The following is a 20,791-nucleotide window of genomic DNA, read 5'->3' as shown; positions in this document are numbered from 1 at the left end:
ACATTTAATGAGAGTTTAGGGTTAGATCATGCTTCCAATGGAGCTCAGAAAATGTGCGATCAGGACCGAACACAATCCTCAAATTACCAAAGAGACGCAGCACACCCCCGGGTTCTGTCTCCTCCAGCCTGAGATCTGCTCAGGACAAGCGAGGGCCTGTTTTTACAATCTGATCCCAACATAAACTGTCTCTACCTGCTCCTGCTGGCTCAGACTTTCTATACTTTAACAATTATTTCATGAGAGGAAAGAAAAATAACCCTTCAGGTCAAACACAGCTGACATTTAGCTCATGTTAGCTCAGACTGTGTAGCTCTCCCTAAAAAAAGAAGAAGAAGCATACAATACACAAGCGGTGCTTGTGTGTGTGTGAATGCCTGGATTTGGGCCTCGGCAGCTCAGGTGTGGACACACCGAGTCCACACTCCTCCACACCGGCGTGTGAATGACGCTCGGCCCTCCCCTCTGCCACCTCGGCCTCGCTCCTTCCCCTGCAATCCACAAACACTGCTGTTTGATGTGGAAACTCAAGAGTCCACATTTCCTGTCAGCCTGGGAGCGAGGGAGCGCACGGCCGAGGCGGAGGGGAGAGGGGGGGGAAACTCCCTGGAGCCGGGGGGAAGAGATTCAGAGCTCAGGTGGAGAAGAGAGTGAGGATCAGACTGCACAGAGAGCAGGGAGGGCCCAGCTTGTTTGTCCCAAACAGATTAGTAATACTAAATAAAGCTTAATAATGCATTAATATGACATGCACACAAGAGAAGAACTCGGATAACCTCTGTTGGTTACCTGGAACCTTTTCATTACTGGAGGTGACGTTTTCAATGTTCCTTGTCTGAAACAAATCGTATCCTGTGATCTTTGACACACATTATCAAGAAAGATCCTAAAACACATTTTTATTCACTGGCTTTTAACTCTGCCCTTGTTTTTTTTTTTAAATGTTTTTTTCAAATGTTTCTTTTCTGTTGTTTTGTTGTTGTTGTTTTCTTTGTTCTTGCTGCATTTCATTCTTGCACTTCCACTTATAATTATGTACAGCACTGTGTGCCAGCAGTTGTTGCTATATAAATAAAGGTGAGTTGAGTAATGTGGCTTTCTCTGCACGGAAATGTGATTAAATGCCAGACTCTTTCAGTCGTACTGTTCATAATGTTACTAGATGGTGTTTGTTACACCGAAGGCCAACAATTCACACTGATTCACTGCAGGACAGCTTAACGGTCACTCTGTTCTTTTATTTAATCATTTAATCAGCCCCAACCTTTGGCCACGGTCAGTCAGAGATGATACTTTATTCTATTCTATTCTATTCTATTCTATTCTATTCTATTCTATTCTATTCTATTCTATTCTAGTCGATTCTAGTCGATTCGAGTCGATTCTGTTTGATCCTATTGTTCATATTTTCCAGGTTACACTGACTGTTTCTCGAAGCAGCAGATCACTAAACACGCCTTTTCTATTGTTTTATCTAACATTAAACAGTTTTCTCCAGCATGCAGAACTAAATTTTCCTCACAAAGCAAAGTGATGTTCATGATGTGACCTGATGGGGGCGCTGTGGAGGACTTCAAGATACATCAGGTAAATCGTGATGAAGCACAAGTGTACAACTTGAAAGTTTTAACAAGTTTGCCTAAAATAAAACATAAAAGATTAAGATTACAAAAATTTATACATTCTATTCTATTATTTTATTTTATTTTATTTTATTATTTTTTTGATGAGAATATGTGGACTTTTATTTTAGTTCGTTTAGCTTTTTAAAGTTGTCATGGATAATATGTGCCGGAATTTGTCCACCGTGTCTTCAAACTGTAAGAAGTGTCTTTTCGTGGGTCTCAGGGTGTTCCTGTGTGTTTCAGTGTGTTCTTTGTGCTCCCCCCCCCCCCCCCCCCCCCCCCCCCCCCCCCCCCCCCCCCACAAAGGCCGAGGAGCTGCCGGGGCGGAGCGGCCTCTCCTCCCCCGGTGGGAGGGACCTAACGGGGGGAAGCAGGCCCGGCTCTCCGCCGCTGTCATCGCGCTCGCCGCTCCTCCGCTGCTCCGCTCCGCTCCGCTCCGCTCCGCTGTGTCTCCGCCGGGAAGCAGGAAGGTCCAGGGACGTTCAAACCTCCTGAAAGCTCCAAGGTAGGCCGGCAGGAAGCAGGCGGTGGTTTATTCTGCGCTTCAGGCCAGAGAAACAGAGAGACGCGCTCCGAGCTGCGCAGCGGACCGGAGCCGGTAAAGACGAGAAAACGGACCCGAACCGGCTGGAAACGGGTCTCGATAGAGACGACTGCAGCGTTATTATGTAATAAACAGAGATCCGCTAGACTGCGAGGGTTTCCGGATGTGGAGTTTCTCTTCTCTGCGCCTTTAAGCCAGAGCTTTACGAACACAGCAACACAACAACACAACTACCCCCGAAACTGCAGGAGCGTGTGTCACTTCAGTTAAAACATCCGTACACAGAGTCTACAGCCACCATCTGCTGGTCATTTAGTGATTTAGTTCAACAGCCCGGGGTTATTGTGAAAAGGCATGTGTGTAATTATTGTCTGTTACGCAGTTATTGGGATTGCAGTCAGCAGAAACACTCCTGTCAAGGTGGAGCTCATTGGAACAGGATTAAACAGGTTCATCAGTTCACCCTGGACCGTTATCTGTTGGTGGTCAATCCTAAATAATGCAGGAACATAATTATTCACTCGTTTTCTTTAATGAATGAATATCTGCTTCATTCAGAAGAAAAGTCTGATCTCTGACAGATCTGTCCATAGGGGAATATGAGGTCAGACTTCATGACAGTTAAATGTCAAAAAAAAAAAAAACACTGAAAGTTTATGATCTGTGGAGCTTCAGTTGTTTGGCTCATGTTGCATCAGAAGCCTCCAGGACAAGAGATCAACTTCTTCAACTCATATCTGGACCGTTTCATCCTGGGAGGATTTAATAAAGTACACTGACGTAACATTGTAGTAAAGGTTCCGTCAGGACCGAATATTCCTGGTGAGGTAAACACAACAGTAAACCCAGGGCTCGTTTGTGATTCTCACCCGTCTTTAGCTGTTGACTTGACCTGGCCGTGTCTGCAGGATGTCTCGGGGTACGGAGGCGGTCGCTCGGGCCAGGAAGGCCTTCGAAACGGGTCGCTCCAAATGTCTGGAGCACCGAATCCGCCAGCTGAAGAACATGCAGAGGCTGTTCTCTGAGAGGCAGACGGAGATCGCAGAGGCCATGAAGAAAGACCTGAACAAGGTGAGTGAAAACACGACCACCCAGCACACCAGCATGATAGACACATAGTGACACCTCAGTACTGTACTGTATGTCCTGTCAGTTTTGATAAGCGACTGAACGTGTTCTTCATCCTGAAGCATCACATTTGAAACACAAATAACTGGAAAAATAAAAGGAACAAAACTAATAAAATATTCCATAATCTCTACAGTAACTCGTCTAGCTCATGTGATGAACAGCATGTTGAAATAATGTTGATAATAATGAAGAAACCAGAGTGACTGTGAGTCTTCATGCTTCATGATGATGTTTAAAAATTGAAGAACTGTTTCTGCGTCTTGTATTTCTCCTCATGTAGTGGTGAATGGCTCAGAGTGGGATATTTCAGCTCAGTCAGTCACATCGTGAAAAGAAGCTGATTTGAAATCTGAAGTATTTGGAAAACTTGATGTTTTCAATGCACAGAGAAGAAAAATGCTTCATTTGATCTTCTTATTTTCATAATAGTCAAAAGAACACACAGGAGCTATGATGGATGAAGGATGGTTGGATGGACGGTTGGATGATGGATGGGCGGTTGGATGATCCAACATACAACATGATCAATACATCTCTACGCCTAAATTAACCCGTCACTGTTAAAACGGCTGATTTCCCTCATGGAGTCATTTCTGGCTCCGTCAGAGACAAAGTGACAGACTGGAATGGGGTTCTAACTTGTGGTCGTCGTCTGGCGCGGCGTCCGTCCCCAGAGCGACGTGGGCACGCAGCTGTACGAGATCCTGGGCCTGGAGGGCGAGCTCAACACGGCCATCAGCAAGCTGAAGGAGTGGGCGGCGCCGCGGCCCGTGGAGAAGAACCTGCTCACCCTGTCCGACACCGTCTACGTCCACCCGGAGCCGCTGGGGGTGGTGCTGATCATCGGCGCCTGGAACTACCCCTGGGCCGTCACCATCCAGCCGCTCATCGGAGCCATCGCCGCCGGTACAGCCGCGCCGACTGATCCCAGTGTCACACATTTATGCTCAATCGGTGGAAATCGTGCTGATTTGTGTTTTTCTAAGGAGGAAATGTTTGTATTGAGTCGCAGGAGTCAACAGTTTGCGGTGCGACGCATTACGCGGCCTTCTCTCGCCTGTATAATCACTTTTATTCTTCCTGACTGCTTCACTTCCTCTTTGTCTCCACGTCGGCCCGTTGCCTTTCTCTCCTTCCAGCTTGAGATCAGTGGGTCAGAGGTCACCCTGTGGACTCTGCACTGCCATAATGCCAGCAGGGTTTTTGAAGATTAGGAGTGGAGCGGGTGAAAGCAGGGAAGCTCACGGGTCGTGTTTGATGTTTCTGATCATGTGACTCTCCTGTTTAACAAATGCGGCTTTTTCAAAAGATGCTTCACACGAAGGGAGTCGAGCCCGTTTCAGTTCAGCAGCTCCGCGGTGAAATAGTGGCTCTGAAACTTGTGATGTGGCGGAGAAGAAACACCGCGTTCACCGAGTGTTTGAGCAGCGCAGACTTCGCTCTTCGCTCCGCCAATATCAGATGTTATGCAACAGCGGGGTCAAAGGTCGTTCCTATTCTCTACCAGATACGGATAAATAGAACCTTCAGGTGAAAGGCGACTGACATCAGCCCCGGCGCACCGGGTTACGTAAGATCGGCAAGTTTAAAGGTTTAAGAGGGTCGGAAGAAAACACATTTTTCATTCAGTATGAAGAGACGGTTCACAGCTGTTTAAGAAAACAGGATGTGACAGAAGTGCTGATCCAGTTTGTGGACAGCAGATAAAATATGTGATTAAATCTAAATAAACAGGCCCAGATGAAACTTTCCAAGTCAGGCTGAATGTTAGTGTCACAGAGTGGAAATCAATCAGTGTGTCGCTTTGAATCCATGAAGCAGGGAACTGAGATAAAGGTGACGGTGTCTGAGTCCCAGGAAATGAAACTGAGCTCTGCCGGTAATTATAGATAAATCAATCATTTTAATGAGTTTAGACTATATTGTCTGTTGAACATTAGTTTCTTTAGATTCTGCTTCTCTTCTGCCTCAGTAGCCACACTTCATGCTGCATTTATCCTCGAAAAACCTGAACAAACAGCAAATTAAAGAAACCTTTCTTAAAAAAACCAAACAAAAAAACCAAACAAAAAAAACACTTTTGAATATGTCAAACAAACAGCAAAAAAATCAGTTTCTTTTAAAATTCCATTGATTAAAACCAGAGAATTACAGCTGACTGAGGTTCCTAGTGATTTGGTAACACAGTAAAGATTCATGTTAATAAAATCCAAAACTTCAGCCTCTTTCACTGTTTCAGTAGCTCAGCTCAACAGAAGATAGAATGTATCTTACTGTGTTATCTCACCGGCTTATGTTCTTTGTTTTGCTCACTGAAGCGAGATTTCATTTAATTTTGACGCTCTGTTCATTTCCTGATAAGAAAAATACAATAAATTATTATTATTAATTTCTCTCGCTTCAGCCGTGACACAAAGTCTTCACGTCTCCATGAACGCAGAATGTCTTTCTGGTTCGTCCTCCAGGTAATGCAGCCGTGATCAAACCCTCCGAGGTGTGCGTCCACACCGCCAAGGTGATGGAGGAGCTGCTGCCGCTTTACATCGACAAGGTCGGCCGCCATCTTTTTCCTGAACTGGTTCCAAGTAACAACTGATAGAAATGCTCTTTAGTCGTTTTCATCTGCAGTTGACTGAACTCTGGCATGTGGCTTCCAGGAGCTGTACCCCGTGGTGACGGGCGGCGTGCCGGAGACGCAGGAGCTGCTGCGGCAGCGGTTCGACCACATCTTCTACACCGGCAGCAGCCCCGTGGGCAAGGTCATCATGGAGGCGGCGGCCAAAAACCTGACGCCCGTCACCCTGGAGCTGGGCGGCAAGAGTCCCTGCTACATCGACAAGAGCTGCGACATTACCGTCGCCTGCAGGTCAGGGTCACGCAGCCGCCGCCGCTGTCGTCTGACCGTCGCTTCGGCCGGCGGCCCGTCCGCCTGGCTGTCACCATGGCAACGAGGATGCTGTGAACCTTTTAGTATTGAGCTTCACTCACAACAAGTTCTTTTCTGCCGTGACATTGAAATGTTTTCCGAGTCTCCAACAAGATGGACACTAATAGAGAAAGCCTTACAACAGGGGTTTCAAACATGAGGCCCGTGGGCCAAAATGGGCCCACAGAGAGAGTCCAATTTGGCCAAACAGCGAAAACTAAATGGTAATAATAATTAAAAAAAAACATTTCGTCAGAGTAGCAGACACAACAGAACGCTGAGACCTGCGCTGAGATGCTGCCGTCAAAGCTAGCTAACTAGCGTTAGCCTCAATGTTTGAAAAAACACCCACAATGCACCGGCTATAGGAGAAGCTTTTGTTAGCATTTGATTGTATTTGTACGCACTTTAATTGTGGTCATCTTCCGTAGTAATCATTAGATTTCATCACAGATGCTCTGCACCGCAACAGAGAAAAGCCTTGAGGTTTAAATGTAAAGGTCACTCCAGCACTGGATGATGAAATCGGGCCGTATGTGAAGGTGTGTTTGTTCACCGCCCGTGCGCTCTGCCCTGTAGGCGTATCACCTGGGGGAAATACACCAACTGCGGCCAGACGTGCATCGCCCCAGACTACATCCTGTGTGAGCCCAGCATCCAGGACCGGGTCATCGCAGAGGTCAAGAAGGCCGTGAAGGTACCAGAACCGCCGACCGGCGTGTGTGTCGTCTGTCCAGGTCGCTTCTGGGTTCGTTTACCTTTATCCTGGAAACTGTCTTTGTAGGAGTTTTACACGGAAAACCCAAAGACCTGCTCCGACTACGGCCGCATCATCAACCAGCGCCACTTCAAGAGGATCCTGGCGCTGATGGAGGGCAGCAGCGTGGCGGCGGGCGGAGACCACGACGAGTCCGACTGCTACATCGGTAACGCCGCACCCTCGACACTCTCAACCCGTCAGACGGCCCTCAGTTGAACAAGCGTGTCGCGTTTAGCTCCCACAATCCTGCGGGACGTGAAGCCCGACGCCAAGGTGATGCAGGAGGAGATCTTCGGCCCGCTGCTCCCCATCATCTCCATCAGCGACGTGGACGAGGCCATCAAGTTCATCAACCAGAGAGAGAAACCGCTGGCGCTCTACGTCTTCTCACAGGACGACAAGGTAGGAAGCCGCGGCGCCGCGGAGGGACGCAGATTCACGCAGATTCACGCAGATTCACTCTTCTCACTCCTCCTCCCTTTGCTTTTTCAAGCTGATAAAGAAGATGAGGGACGAGACGTCCAGCGGAGGCCTGCTGGCCAACGACTGCCTGGTGCACTACTCCGTCAACTCGCTGCCGTTCGGAGGAGTGGGTGAGTTCTGAACACACACTCAGCTTTAGCCCCATTCACTCCTTTAGGAAATGCAAGGCCGCCCTCTAGTGGTCAGAGGCAGGTTAATGCACTTCAGTTTATGCTGCTATCTTTTTTTTTTTAAATTCAAACTATATCTCCATTAAAGGAATTTTATAAACAGACTGAAGATAAATTGTTTGAATTTAAAATCGATTTTCAAGTGGATTTTTGCTCAGTTGTTGTCCTTCGTCATCTCCTCCAACAGGAAACAGCGGAATGGGCTGCTACCACGGCAAGTTCACCTTCGACCAGCTGAGCCACCACCGCAGCTGCCTGATCAAGCAGCTGAAGATGGAGGGCGTGAACAGCATGCGCTACCCGCCGCACACGCTCAAGAAGCTGGGCTGGGCGCGCTTCTTCATCCTGAAGAACGTGGACCTGGGCTGGCTGGGCCGCATGGCGCTGCTGGCCGTGCTGGCCGTGGTGGCGGCCGTGGCGCTGCAGGTGAGGCCGGGCGGACCAGGGTGAAGAGGTCGGGGGGGTTTCAGCTCCTCTTCCTCGCCTGATTTCTCCACACTGCGTCTTTAAAACGGTCCAGAAGTGAAGGAATAGACCTCTGACCGCTGCTCGTCTCTTCTCTCTTCCAGAGGTTCTGGGCGTGAAGACGTCCGGCCGATCGGCGACTCACCAATCAGATCAGCCTCCGCAGTAATCACACTTTAATAATCACAGCCTCAGATGTTGCCTTAAATCCTTTTCAATCCCTTGTTTGAGAAAAATTCCATCTCATGAAGGTGATTATTAACCCACAGCTGAAGCTCTTGAGTCCTTTTCCATTTCACTTGATCCATTAATGAGAAACTCACGTTCAAAAGCTTTTTATCTCGTGCAGAACAAGTGTTTTTATCATGAAGTAGCAGGAGATATAACGCCGTGAGTGTATTTCCCTGTCTTGTAGCATTTCAGCAGCAGAGAATGTTGCCGTTAGAGGAGGGACAGGTGGAGGTAGCCTCCTGTCTGAGTGTCTGCGTCATTTCAACTCTAGACTTCAACTTGAAGTTCATCCCGAAGGTTTTGGATCATTTCTGCACAAACATTTCCTTTTTTTTTTTTTTTTTTTTGACACGCTCTGTGTCTTTTCTGACATTTCAGTGTGTTTTGGTCCAAGTCTTGAAGTTCAGACTCAAACTGCATCATATGAAGAAAATTTATCAAAAAAACGTTTAAACCGTTTTGTTGAATAAGTTCCAACAAGTTGAGATTTAACTTGTTTTTCTTTTTTTTTTTTTGTTTTAAATCAAGCTGTTAACTCTTAAAGGGTCTGTAATTATCAGCTGAATTAATACACTTGTATTTCTATTTTAAATAAATATGTTCCTACGAACGGCCGACTGTGGTTTTGTGTGGTTGGGGGATTTCAGTTCGGTTAGAATTAACATAAATAGATGAATAAATCTAAAAAAACTGAAATTTTAAATCCTGAATTACATTTTAAATGTGTTTAAGAGTGTGTGATTAGATTGATTTGGCTCTTTTCTCCTTCACTGAACAGTGAAGTGCTTGTTCAGAGTCACCTTTTCCTCGCTCTCTCTTCCACACACACACACACACACACACACACACACACACACACACACACACACACACCCCTCCTCTCCCTCCGTCCCTCCTTCAAATGCGGCTGGGGGTCAGGATGTGACGGCAGCTGGCTTCAGTCCCTGAGGAGCGCCGCTCGTCTCCGTGTCCTCCTGACCATGGAGTCCTCCTTCCTCTACCTCCTGACTCTGCTGTACCTCCTCTCTCCGTGCACAGGTGGGACACACACACACACACACACACACACACACACACACACACACACACACACACACACACACACACCAGTATTCAAACTTACCTCTGAAGGTGTAAACAAAGTGTAAAATAACTTGGAGGACACTGAAAATGCCCTTTGTCTGTAAAACGATTGAAAGTAATGCAGGAAACACGCGAGTTTAATACTTAACCATTAACTTAGTCTTACCTTTTGAAAGAGTTTTGGTTTATCTATGAATCGTAAACAGAGTGAGACCATTTCTGTTGGTTCGTTTGACATCAAAATTCTTCTGGGATGATTTTCTTTTAATCCATTTGTGTTGTAAGTTAGATAATAGCGGTATGGTTTGATCCCGTTTTATGGTTCACACAGACTCTGGTCATGTTTTGAGTTTCTCATAGAAAATATCCAACTCAATATGTCCTGGAAGAAGCCAATAATGTCGTTATTTTGTCAAATTGAATGTAGTAAAGACAACAATGTTTCCTCAGTGAATTAGTATATTGATTATGAAGTCCATTAGATCCATTTCTGACAAACAACCTGCACAAAAGCTGCAAAAATATAGCTCTATGTATGTTTTATTAGTTATTAACTGTAGTTTTTTAAATAGATTTTTTTAAATACTTCTAATTAAAGTAGTAATTTATTTGAATGTTGGCAGAATATAAGAATAATAATTATTATTATAATGGATCAAATATCTTTTACTCTATGATATAATGCATATCACATTATGGCAGGTTATCGCAGTTTTTTTTTGTTTGTTTTTTAACATCAACATTTCTATAATTATTATGTTATTAGCCGTTATTACTTTATTGATTGTTACAGTCCATGTTGAAGTAACAGAAGATTTTAAAGCTTTTCTTCATACACATGTGAATAAGTCTGTGTGTGTGTGTGTTTGTGTGTGTTTGTGTGTGTGTGTGTGTGTGTGTGTGTGTGTGTGTGGTTGGCCTCTGCGCCGCTCCAGTCCAGGTGTGTGTGAGCCGGGTGGAGGAGCTTCCAGCCTCCACCTGCGCATTGTTCTCGGCCGGTGAGAACGGCCGTCCTCTCTCAAAGAGCGGCATTGTGGGAGGTTAATCTGCGTCCCTGTTCCGGCCGAATGGCTTTCATTCCCAGCGCAGAGTCTCACACTGGGGCTTCATTCACATCTCGCAACACAATGCACAACAGCGGCAGCGCGCTAACTTCATCAGCACCTGGTGGATGCTGAGGCGGGACAAAGGGAACGCCATCAGAGTAATCAGCGCACAGACGGGCCCGTCTGGGGGATCAGGCTCACTCTGCAGCCCTCCAGCTCACAGCCAGAGACAGAAACACAATCGCCTGGAGAGGATGTGAGGTTTTCCACAACATTTGATCGTTTTTTTGAGATATGAGTTTAAGGGAGGATGAAGCGGTTAAATGGGATTACACCCCTCAAAGCCAAACATTTCACCAGGTCATTATTGGACTTTGTGCTAAACATCCATTTAAAGATTTTAATTGTTATAAAAATGGATCGTATTAATACAGATATTACACCTACACCTGTTTCTTTTTATCTTTTCCTCTCAAAAATGTAAGAATCCTGCTGTGAGAAGGCGTCGCCTTGACATTTTTACACAATATATCATTCTAACATGATAAGTTTTTGACATTTCTCCGTCTTGGCATCGTATCAGTTCATCCTTTAGAGCACTTTCTCCAGTTTAGGCTGATGGAGCTGATCCCAGGTAACTATGGGTGAAGGAAAAGCTTCAGTGTGGCAAAGTGAGAACATGCAAACTCCTCATGAAAGGTGACCAAAGTGCGAAGGAGTCAAATGGGGAAATCGATACAGCCTTGCAGCTGAAATGCAGAAGTTTGCTTTCCGCTTTATTAGCTCTTAAATGATCCTTTTTCAAAAAGCTGCACGTGTTGAGTGTTACTTTAGTACAGTTTGTCCGTCGTGCCACATCTCGCCGGGTCATTATGGTCAATGTGAAGCTCATCTCCGGGTCGAGCTCAGCGGCTGGAATAGCGACTCATTAATTATTAATACTCATGTTGTTTGTTTTGTCCTGGAACTCCTCTCAGAGTTCAGCTCCTCAGCTGCTGACCGAGCAGGAAGAGCCTAACGGAGCGTCAGCCTGAGATCAATTAACCCTCAATCACTCATTAACCGGCCGGGCTGTGGCGATACACTCTAAATCTGTGTGTGTGTGTTTCCTGTGCAGCTCAGTGGTGTTACCAGAGCCAGTACTCCTGTGACGACACATGCAGAGGTGAGAGCCGTTGACCTTTCACCCTTCAGGGTCTTCTTAGTCCAGTGGAGCTGACTGAGTGATTGATTGACTGTGATGGTGCTGCTCAGATCCGAGCCACTGGGCGGCCCAGTTCCCGAGCTGCGGGGGGCTGCGCCAGTCGCCCATCAACATCGTCACCAGCAAGGTGCACATCAACAGCGCCCTGCCGCCCTTCGACTTCATCGGCCACACCAACGCCATCAACGTCACGGTGGAGAACCTGGGACACTCTGGTAGGCGGGATCTGGACGGGGTTTCTGTCCCCACGCTGCAGTCCGGCGCCTGATGAACAAACCCCGTCTCTGCAGCTCACTTCGTTCTGCCGCAGTCGGTCCGCCTGACGGGGGGAGCCCTGCCGGGCCACTACCGGGCCGCCCAGTTCCACTTCCACTGGGGGGGCAACGGGCGGCCGGGCTCCGAGCACACCATCGACGGAGAGCGCTTCCCCATGGAGGTATGGGTTCCGTCCAAGGCGTGAGGCGCGAGGCGCCCGGCGTGCACGTCGTCCTCACTGTGCTCCCCTCCCCCACAGCTGCACATCGTCCACATCAAGGAGCCGTACGGCTCCCTGGCCGAGGCCGAGCACGACATGGCCGGGATCGCTCTGCTGGCCTTCCTGTTCGAGGTGACGCTCGGCGACCAATCATTTAACTGATCATCCGTCCGTTCGGCAGACAGTCATCATGTGTCCTCCTCTCAGGAATCGGCGGACGACCATCCCCATCTGGACCCAATAATATCGGCGCTGGGGCGAGTGCAGAACAACGGTACGGGGTTAGACGGCTGGACGCCACAGGCGTAGAAAACAGGGCCGCGGAGGGAGTTCAAGCGCGTCTTCGTGTTGGTGTTTTCCAGGCAGCAGCACCGTCATCCCTAACTTCCGGCTCAGCGAAGTCATCCCCGCCTCCAAAGACCTGCACAGCTACTACCGGTACGTGGGCTCCATGACCACGCCGGGCTGCGAGCAGGCGGTGGCCTGGACCGTCTTCCACAAGACCCTGACCATCAGCAGCCGGCAGGTCGGAATCAGCTCCAAGCTTCTCATTCCTCATGATACCTTTAATGAACTTTTATTATCTAAACTGATTTTGATCCTGGAGTAAGAATGGAAAATATCTCAAGAAGTTGATATTGATATGAGCCACTTATACGACACAAAAGCTCATAATTCCAGCGTTCTTGTGCGTCTCCTGCAGCTGGACACGGTGGTGAAGCAGTGTAAGTTCTGGACCGGTCAGCCCATGACGGACATCTTCAGGCCCACGCAGCCTCTGGACGGCCGGGTGGTGTACTGCTCCAAGGCCGGGCCGGCCCTGACCTCCGCCCTCCACCTGTGGTTTGGGGTTTTCTCCGCGGCGCTGGGAACCACGGGTCTGATTCCGTGACTCCGTTCCAGCAGCTGAAGACGGAGTCCCTCTGATGCTCTCACTTAAAGTCCCCGTCAAATGAAAGGCTTCCCTTCTCGCGTCTGCAGGGCTTCTTGTTCATTCGTCTCTTGATTTGTGCCAAATAATCGTCATGAAATCACATCAATACGACCACAATCGGATCTGATCTGTAGAATGAACGACAGCTGAAAACTCGGTTCTGTTTCATGAGCGCTCATTGGTGGAGCTTCAGATGTAGAATTCATCCTTCTTTATGTGACGTCTTTACCTGCGCAGGCTTTCATGACAACCTCGTCTGTTTTTCTCTACTTACTGGGGCGAACATTTGACATTTAGACAGTTTTGAATTTGGAGAGTTCAAACATTTCACAATCTGCTGTACATGTTTTAATCTTAAGAGGAAAAAGGACATTAGCTGAAATGTGAACACTGTAGGGTTGATGTGTCTTCTTCCTTCCTGATCATGATAGGAGCCTCTTTAAAGGATTATTGCACTGCTTTTTAGACAATCAGATATGGGATTGAAGCCGAGGTGAGGAATGTGACGGCAGATTAATGTAAAGGTAGAAACTAAGAAATAAATGTATTTGCAATAAAGTGCACCACTGTGTACAACGAGAAAAAATTAATTTGAAAAAATGTTAAATCGATGATTTTGTGGTTTATTTTGTGAAGAAATGCTTCTGTGGAATTATTTTTAAGGCGTTACACTGTTATCCAATGATTACATCAAGGCAGAAACTGCAAACAGTTGCATCAATGTGGCCTGAGCGTACAGTATAAGGAGGTTTTTTTCCAAATTACATAGAAATAAAATTGCCGGTGAACAGCAGATCTTACAAGAACTGGTTTATTTGATGAAACACTAAATGGAAACCGTAAAAACCGTCTTTCTAGTTTGTCTCACATCTTTCCAGAAGGCACATGTGATCCAGACAGCTGAGCTCTAAGAGGAGGCGGAGGGGGTGGAGGAGGGTGGAGGCCCGTGTTTCTGCAGCCAGCTCCTCAGCTGCTCCACCTGAGCGGCGACGCTGCTGCGAGCCGTCCCCCCGGGGGCGCCGTACTGCTCCACGCTGCTCCGGTAGTCCCACACCGAGGACACGTCCGCCTCGAACAGGGGGCTGAAACCACACGGGGGGGGGGGGGGTCAGGTCGAAGGGCGGAGGTCACGTCTGCACGCTCCAGGTGGGGCGGGGCAGTTACCTGATGGCGCTCAGGTCCTCCTCCGTCAGCTGATTCAGGGACACGTTTTTGGTTTCGGCAGCGAACACGGCTTTACCGGAGAGACCGTGAGCCTCTCTGAACGGGACCTGAAACACAAAACAGTTCAGACTGAAACCAATTTATAATAATAATTAAAAAAAAAAACACACATTCATATGAATTTCTGTCGCTATTTCCTCAGAGTGAAAATACTCGCCCCCTTCCTCACGAGGTAGTAGGCCAGATCGGTCGCCAGCATGTCGGGACTGAGCGCCGCTTCCATCACGCTCTGGTTGATCTGAAACACAGTGCGGTGTTGAGCATCAGTGTTTTCCTTCCTTCAGTCCAGAGGTGTCAAACATGAAGTCCGTGGACATGGGCGTCAGTTTAGGGGGGGGCGGGGGGGACGGGGGGGACGGGGGGGACGCGTCCCCCCCCACAGGGGTCATTTTTTTCTCCACCACACACAAATCCTGCCATTGTAACCCCGGTTATTTTCAGTCGCATAGAACATTCCGATGCTCCTGAACGCACCATCCGCTGGTTGCAGAGATGCAAACGGACGTTCACGAGGATTAGGTGAGTCTGAAAACTTGTTTGCATGTTTAACCCTGTGGTTATCCCAGGTAATAAACATATGCAGGAGGCGGCAGTTTGTTTTGAAAAGTGGATATTTCCTGAAGAACTTTACTCTCAACATGCTGACACCAACATGTTGAGGCTAAAGTGACTGACGCCTTGCCCGTGGGCCTCTAAACCTGCTCGGCAAACCACTGAGTAAACTGTAAAAACCTCAAAAGAAAAGACCGTAAAACAAGCTTTTAGAGAGTAGCAGATGCGACACATCAGGATGGGGTTGAGTTTCTAAAAAACTCCCATAATGCAACAGTTATACGAGAAGAGTTTTGGACATTTCACTGCGTTTTGCAGCAGACTGACTTGATGCTGAGCTTGCAGTCATTTTGGACTCGTCTCAACAGAAACCCGGTGACCCTCTGACCTTGAGAGTGGTCACCACTCCAGTGGCGACCTGCAGAACGGCCTCCACCGTGTCGTAGCAGTCAAACATGGCCTCCTTGTCCTCCTGCGGGGGAATGAAGACACCATCAGCGTGTCGGACGGACACTTCCAGGAGAAGAGTGGAGAGACTGGTTTGTTTTCACACCTGCAGGTCTTTGTTGTAGGTGCTGGGCAAACCCTTCAGAGTCATCATGAACCCTGCACACTGAAACACAACGTCTCAAATCTTTAACTTGCTCCTCCGAACATCAAACACAACTTAACCACATTGAACGTCTTACTCTTCCAAACAGTCGACCCGCTTTGCTCCTGATCAGCTCCAGGCTGTCTGCGTTCTTCTTCTGAGGCATCAGACTGCTGCCTGTGCTGCACATACACCCATAAACACACACACACACACATCTATAAGCAGTCCTGTTTTCAAATAAGATGAACAGCGTGAGCGGTGAACTGGCCTGTAGGCGTCGGAGAGAGTGACGAAGGAGAACTCCTTGGTGCTGTAGAGCAGCAGGTCCTCGGCCATCTTACTGAGGTGAGTCAGGCAGAGAGACGCCCAGAACAGGAACTCCGCTGCAACAACACACACACACACACAAAAAAAAACAACACACTCAAAGGCATTTCGGGTCACTTCTGATAGCTGACGAACAGCCGCAGGTCACGACGTACCGACGAAATCTCTTTGGCCTGTAGCATCCATGCTGTTCAGACTGATGCCGTCGAAAGCCAACTCTGCAAAAACACACACGATCCTGAAAACTTAATGCACCTCACCAACAAAGCCCTGAGTGAGAGGCCCGATCCAGACCTTTCCGCAGAAGCTCCCTATCGATGGCGAACGGCGTTCCAGCGATGGCTCCACTGAAACCAAGAGCGGCTATTTTGACTCCTGCGTCGTCAGGAGTGTGTGTGGAGCGTGTGGAGATCTGCTGCGTACCTGCCCAGGGGTAAGACGTTCACTCTGGTCCGGAGCTCCAGGAGCCGGTCCACGTCTCTGCTCAGAGCGACGGCGTGGCTGAAGGGGCGAGAGAGAAGCACCGAGCCCGCGTGAGGAACGCCCGGCCGAATAACAACAACAAGGCTCAGAGTTCAGCCGGGGCACCTTAACATCCAGTGGCTCCATCGGATCGGCTGAGCCCTCTGCATGTGTGTGTAGCCGGGGAAAAGAACCTCGATCTCTCTGGTTCACAGGAAGAAACGACAGAAGAAGCATCAGAGTCCAGATGTGCACTCAGCCTTGTCTCTGTGTGGCGGTGTGCGTCTCACGCTGCTGCTCGCTCCACCAGCGTCCGGATCAGGTTCGAGGAGTGGACGGTCAGGGCGGCGATGGCGTCTCGCAGCCACAGCCTCATGTCCGTCACCACCTGAAGGAGCCCAACCAGGTTCAGACGGCAGGATCTGAAGGCGGCGGTCGATCCCCGACTGCTTTTACTACCTGGTCGTTTCTGCTCCGGCCTGTGTGCAGCTTCCCTGCAGGGGCGCCGATCAGCTCCTGAGGGAGGAAACACACACACACACACACACACACACACACACACACACACACACACACACACACACACACACACACACACACACACACACACACACACACACACACACACACACACACACACACACACACACACACACACACACACACACACACACACACACACACACACACACACACACACACACACACACACACACACACACACACACACACACACACACACACACACACACACACACACACACACACACACACACACCTCCATCATGGGATTAAAGAAACAAGCGTTACAAAGCTCGGGGAAGCGATGCTTCACCTTCAGCCTGCGCTCGTTGGCGGTGTGAATGTCTTCGTCTCCAGGCTTGATCTCAAAAACGCCTTTCTGCCATTCTTCTGAAATCTGGAGAGTCACAGTGAGAAATGGCTTTAAACTGAAAAAGGGGAGAAAAGACACAAACAAAACGTCACAAAAACAAACAAAACCACCCCCCCACTGCCCCCCACCCCCCATCCATCCAGGTGCTTTAGGCAGCTGACAGCCGTCACATGACGGGACCTTTGTTCACCCCCCACTCAGCAGAATACAGAGGAATCCTGTCACCCTGGCACATTTCAGCGTCAGTGACGGGCAAACGCCGGTAAACACAGCAAATACTCGAGCATCAGCAACAAGCGCTCGACCCATCCATCTGCCACCAAATATACTGATCATAATGATCCAAAGATGGAGGACCGGGAGGATCGGGGGGCCACAGCGGGGATAAATACACATGAATGCATGAATATCTCATGTGAGCAACATGTATTCGATCATGTCGGCTGTGATCAGGGGTTTACAGGCTGGTCTGACTGGCAGGAGGCCCCGAGGTCAGCCCAGGACTCATCTGCGTTTTGGTTCAGAGGAGCTGGAGGAAGTCGAGCTGGAACCGTACGGACTCACAGAGTGAAGACAGACGGAAGAAAAACTGTTACGTTGATATTTTACGCATCGTTAGTAATGCTGGGGCCCAAAGACAGAAGCTGCTCTCCTGAATGATGAACGTCTGCTTTACGGTCAGATTATAGTCAGGTAAAGGTCAGAGCAGGCGTCTGCAGCCTCAACGACTAAAAGAGACACTGTTGCCACTATGCACCAAGTTAAAGTTACTGTATCTGGAGCCACGAAAAATGTTGCATCTTTAAAATGAGGTGAAGTGGCTCGTAAAGCTGGAGGTGGAAGTTTGATATCTTTAATGTGAAAACACTGAAACACTGGTCATCAAACACTGTTACTTCAGTGGATACTTTCACCATGCGTATTTACCATCTATTTATTTTGGTTCGTACCATTTGCTGTTTCAATTTGACTCTTTTAGCAGTTTTCAAGAATTTCAATGATTTGATTTCAGCCATAATCACGCTTTCAAACACTTTGGTCATTTTCCTTTACACATTTTCTCATATTTTTAGGCTTTTAGCTGCTTTTAGCCACTTTAATTGTTTTACAACTGCATGTTTGGCTGCTTTGAGCATTTTTTAGCATTGCTACTTGAGATGTTGGAATTAGTTTGACTCTTTTAGACAATTTGGCTATTTTTCAGAGATCTTCAATCAATTTTCCCCTTTTGAACCATATAAAATGTTTTACCTTTTCCACTTTTTCAAGTTGCTACTTTTTTTTAATCCATTTTAATTATTTTATTTTTATACCCCCATCCCTTTTTTTCTCCAGAATATATGTTTTTATGTACATATTTTAAAAAATGAAAATTGAGGAAAGCTTCAGGGAACTGCTATGACTCTACAAAAGAGCCAGATGTGCAGAGCCCTGGATTAGAAAACAAGCATAAAGGTGTGTGTGAGTGTGTGTGTGTACCTGGTCCATCCCCTGCAGGATCTGCTCCATCTCCTCGGTGCTGACCAGCCTGGCCTTCTCCAGAGCCTTCACGTAGGCCCTGCTGCCTCGGATGTCTGCGTCCCACATCCTCTGGTCATACGCGATGGACGCGTTGAACTTCTCCATGACGGGGTCGACGTCCCCGACGAACCGGCCCCCCCAGAGTTTACCCCCCTGCGGGTCCAGCACACATGACATTTTACCCCCGTGGGCCCGGCGGAGCGCGCGCGCGCGCGTGTATTTTCTTGTGGCGTGACAGCTTGTTTTCTCAGCGACCAGCTGGCTGCTCAATCCAAACGACGCGCCGCTCGGAGCGTCCGCGGCGCGACGCGCGTCTTACCTCCGCGCTGGACATGCTGCCGGGCCGGCGGTCTGCTGCTGCTCCTGCTCACTGTGGACTGGGGCAGAAAGTGGAGTTCCGACATGTGCGGAGAGGAAGGAGGCGGTCTGGAGGCGTCGTGTCGCTTTAACGAACGTCAGAAGAGACGTGCCAGCCTCCGGAGTAACCGGGACGCACGAGGGAGGAGGGAGCGACACACCCACAGTCTCCAACCCCGGATCACCCGGATCACAGCCGCAACACTGCCTCCACCAGACATACCGGCACGGCCCGGCCTTTTCAGACATACCGACATGATTACTGCGTGCACACTGAAACAAAGCCACGAACACGGTTCGACAGGTCAGATTCATGTTTTTGAATGAAGCTTACTGATTGCGAGCTCCCTGCAATGACTCGGAGTCCCCTCTAGAGGGCGCGCCCCCCACTTTGGGCGTCATTACTATAATTTACTTAAACAACACCCGACTTCCAGCAAGCTGCACCTTCAGCACACGAACCTGACTCAGTAAATACAGACTTTCTCCCTTCAAGGGGGTAATAAAAGTATATATATATATATATATATATATATATATATATATATATATATATATATATATATATATATATATATATATATATATATATATATATATTATACCACACATATATATATATATATAGGATATTTAATAATTTATCTCTTAATTAACGTTCAAACATAAAAATAAACCTCAATTTCTGTTGCTGTTCGTCTGAATGTTTTTTTTTGGGGGGGGCAAATAAAAAAAAAGATAGATAGATAGGTACATTAGATAGATAGAAAACAGTTATCCAGTTTTACTTTGTGCTTGTAAACCACTTTTACTTATCTTTTCATCTGTACCAAATTAATTTTTACTGGAACAGCTGCAGCTCACTTTGGTATCTTCCATCTCAGGGGGTTGATGGTTCAAACTCCCATCCATATGGATGTGGAGATGGGAGAAACTTTCATTTTTTATCTTGAACTGGTATAAATCTGAACAGCAAGTTAATCATTCAGAGGGAGCATTACTGACAGTGTATTGCCTGTTTTTTTCAAACTTTTGGAGTAGCATGTCAGGGTAGAGAGCAGGGAAAAAGGATCGGAGTGAATAATGACACAGCTGAAATGTGTGTGAACTCCTCCCCTCTCATCCTCTTACCGGAGGAGCTGAAATAAACCCACACTGCAGTGAAGCCTCCACAGTCTCTACAGACTTTGCTTGCGCTCCTTTTCCCACTTCTTGCACCCATTTAAGAAGACCACCGAGAAGCTGGAGATGCTACCGGGAAGAGGCGGGTAACCTAGCAACTGTTTCCAGGTAACTAGCAGCCGCCAGTTGTGAGGTTTGTTGTGATGGAGGAAGCATGAGACAGCATGGAAAGTGAGAGATGGAAACACAGAGAAGACATTAGAGGAGAGAACAGTGGTTAAAGATAAGGCAGACCAGGAGTGTCATGTCGCAGATAACAGTTTTCACTCAAGCTACAGCTCAAAGATACAGTCAGTCGTCCTGTGCTGAGCAGGCGATTCTGCTCCTCGGAGTCGATGGCCCAGATCCAGAAGCACTGGACGGGTCAAGTCTCGACATGTCTTGTCGAGAGAGGCGGAAGATGCATTTCTGACTCTCTGACGTACTTTATAAATACTCTATGTGATCCTAATTCATGTGATCAGTGATGATTTGACTGTAGCTACTGTATTTATATATGTTATTGTTCATACAAAGTATGTGTGTTACAGAGTAAGTTTATGTAGCATGTTTACATCAGAGCAACTTCTATGATTTAAATGGCTCTAAATCTATTTCCA

The 20,791-nt window shown here is 47.8% G+C and overlaps 3 protein-coding genes across 3 annotated transcripts; 2 read left to right on the top strand and 1 right to left on the bottom strand.

Moving 5' to 3' along the window:
* Nucleotides 1-1,983: 1,983 nt before the first annotated feature.
* LOC115395966 (aldehyde dehydrogenase family 3 member A2-like) lies at nucleotides 1,984-8,902 on the top strand. The gene is made up of 11 exons (XM_030101676.1): nucleotides 1,984-2,130; nucleotides 3,078-3,240; nucleotides 3,975-4,206; nucleotides 5,766-5,851; nucleotides 5,958-6,166; nucleotides 6,806-6,923; nucleotides 7,011-7,152; nucleotides 7,222-7,388; nucleotides 7,480-7,579; nucleotides 7,827-8,065; nucleotides 8,209-8,902. Exons 2-11 carry the CDS (start codon nucleotides 3,079-3,081, stop codon nucleotides 8,221-8,223), a joined length of 1,470 nt encoding a protein of 489 aa, XP_029957536.1. The 5' UTR covers nucleotides 1,984-2,130; nucleotide 3,078; the 3' UTR covers nucleotides 8,224-8,902.
* A 364-nt stretch (nucleotides 8,903-9,266) lies between these two features.
* ca4c (carbonic anhydrase IV c) lies at nucleotides 9,267-13,035 on the top strand. Its single transcript, XM_030101417.1, has 8 exons — nucleotides 9,267-9,373; nucleotides 11,582-11,629; nucleotides 11,719-11,883; nucleotides 11,959-12,104; nucleotides 12,183-12,275; nucleotides 12,351-12,417; nucleotides 12,506-12,669; nucleotides 12,847-13,035. Exons 1-8 carry the CDS (start codon nucleotides 9,316-9,318, stop codon nucleotides 13,033-13,035), a joined length of 930 nt encoding a protein of 309 aa, XP_029957277.1. The 5' UTR covers nucleotides 9,267-9,315.
* A 686-nt stretch (nucleotides 13,036-13,721) lies between these two features.
* Nucleotides 13,722-19,110, bottom strand: asl (argininosuccinate lyase). Its single transcript, XM_030100817.1, has 16 exons — nucleotides 18,973-19,110; nucleotides 18,612-18,806; nucleotides 17,073-17,156; nucleotides 16,697-16,753; nucleotides 16,528-16,625; nucleotides 16,364-16,441; nucleotides 16,199-16,276; nucleotides 16,070-16,122; nucleotides 15,931-15,993; nucleotides 15,717-15,831; nucleotides 15,543-15,627; nucleotides 15,407-15,466; nucleotides 15,242-15,325; nucleotides 14,459-14,539; nucleotides 14,242-14,348; nucleotides 13,722-14,159 (listed from the first exon to the last, which is right to left on the bottom strand). Exons 1-16 carry the CDS (start codon nucleotides 18,985-18,987, stop codon nucleotides 13,985-13,987), a joined length of 1,428 nt encoding a protein of 475 aa, XP_029956677.1. The 5' UTR covers nucleotides 18,988-19,110; the 3' UTR covers nucleotides 13,722-13,984.
* Nucleotides 19,111-20,791: the final 1,681 nt, after the last annotated feature.

The sequence above is a fragment of the Salarias fasciatus genome, chromosome 10, assembly GCF_902148845.1.
Source record: "Salarias fasciatus chromosome 10, fSalaFa1.1, whole genome shotgun sequence".
Lineage (NCBI taxonomy): Eukaryota > Metazoa > Chordata > Actinopteri > Blenniiformes > Blenniidae > Salarias > Salarias fasciatus.
The sequence above is the reverse complement of the archived record's forward strand: the minus strand, read 5'-3'. Positions and strand labels throughout refer to the sequence as shown.

What these genes read in the sequence shown, in the direction of transcription:
- LOC115395966 (XM_030101676.1), top strand. Translation starts at nt 3,079, where the DNA reads ATGTCTCGGGGTACGGAGGCGGTCGCTCGGGCCAGGAAGGCCTTCGAA. An exon ending in CATCGGAGCCATCGCCGCCG is followed by an intron (nt 4,207 to 5,765) that starts GTACAGCCGCGC and finishes TTCGTCCTCCAG; the next exon opens with GTAATGCAGCCGTGATCAAA. An exon ending in TGCCGCTTTACATCGACAAG is followed by an intron (nt 5,852 to 5,957) that starts GTCGGCCGCCAT and finishes TGTGGCTTCCAG; the next exon opens with GAGCTGTACCCCGTGGTGAC.
- ca4c (XM_030101417.1), top strand. Translation starts at nt 9,316, where the DNA reads ATGGAGTCCTCCTTCCTCTACCTCCTGACTCTGCTGTACCTCCTCTCT. An exon ending in CTGTGACGACACATGCAGAG is followed by an intron (nt 11,630 to 11,718) that starts GTGAGAGCCGTT and finishes GGTGCTGCTCAG; the next exon opens with ATCCGAGCCACTGGGCGGCC. An exon ending in TGCTGGCCTTCCTGTTCGAG is followed by an intron (nt 12,276 to 12,350) that starts GTGACGCTCGGC and finishes TCCTCCTCTCAG; the next exon opens with GAATCGGCGGACGACCATCC.
- asl (XM_030100817.1), bottom strand. An exon ending in AACGTCTTACCCCTGGGCAG is followed by an intron (nt 16,123 to 16,198) that starts GTACGCAGCAGA and finishes TCTTGGTTTCAG; the next exon opens with TGGAGCCATCGCTGGAACGC. An exon ending in ACTCTCTCCGACGCCTACAG is followed by an intron (nt 15,628 to 15,716) that starts GCCAGTTCACCG and finishes GTGTATGTGCAG; the next exon opens with CACAGGCAGCAGTCTGATGC.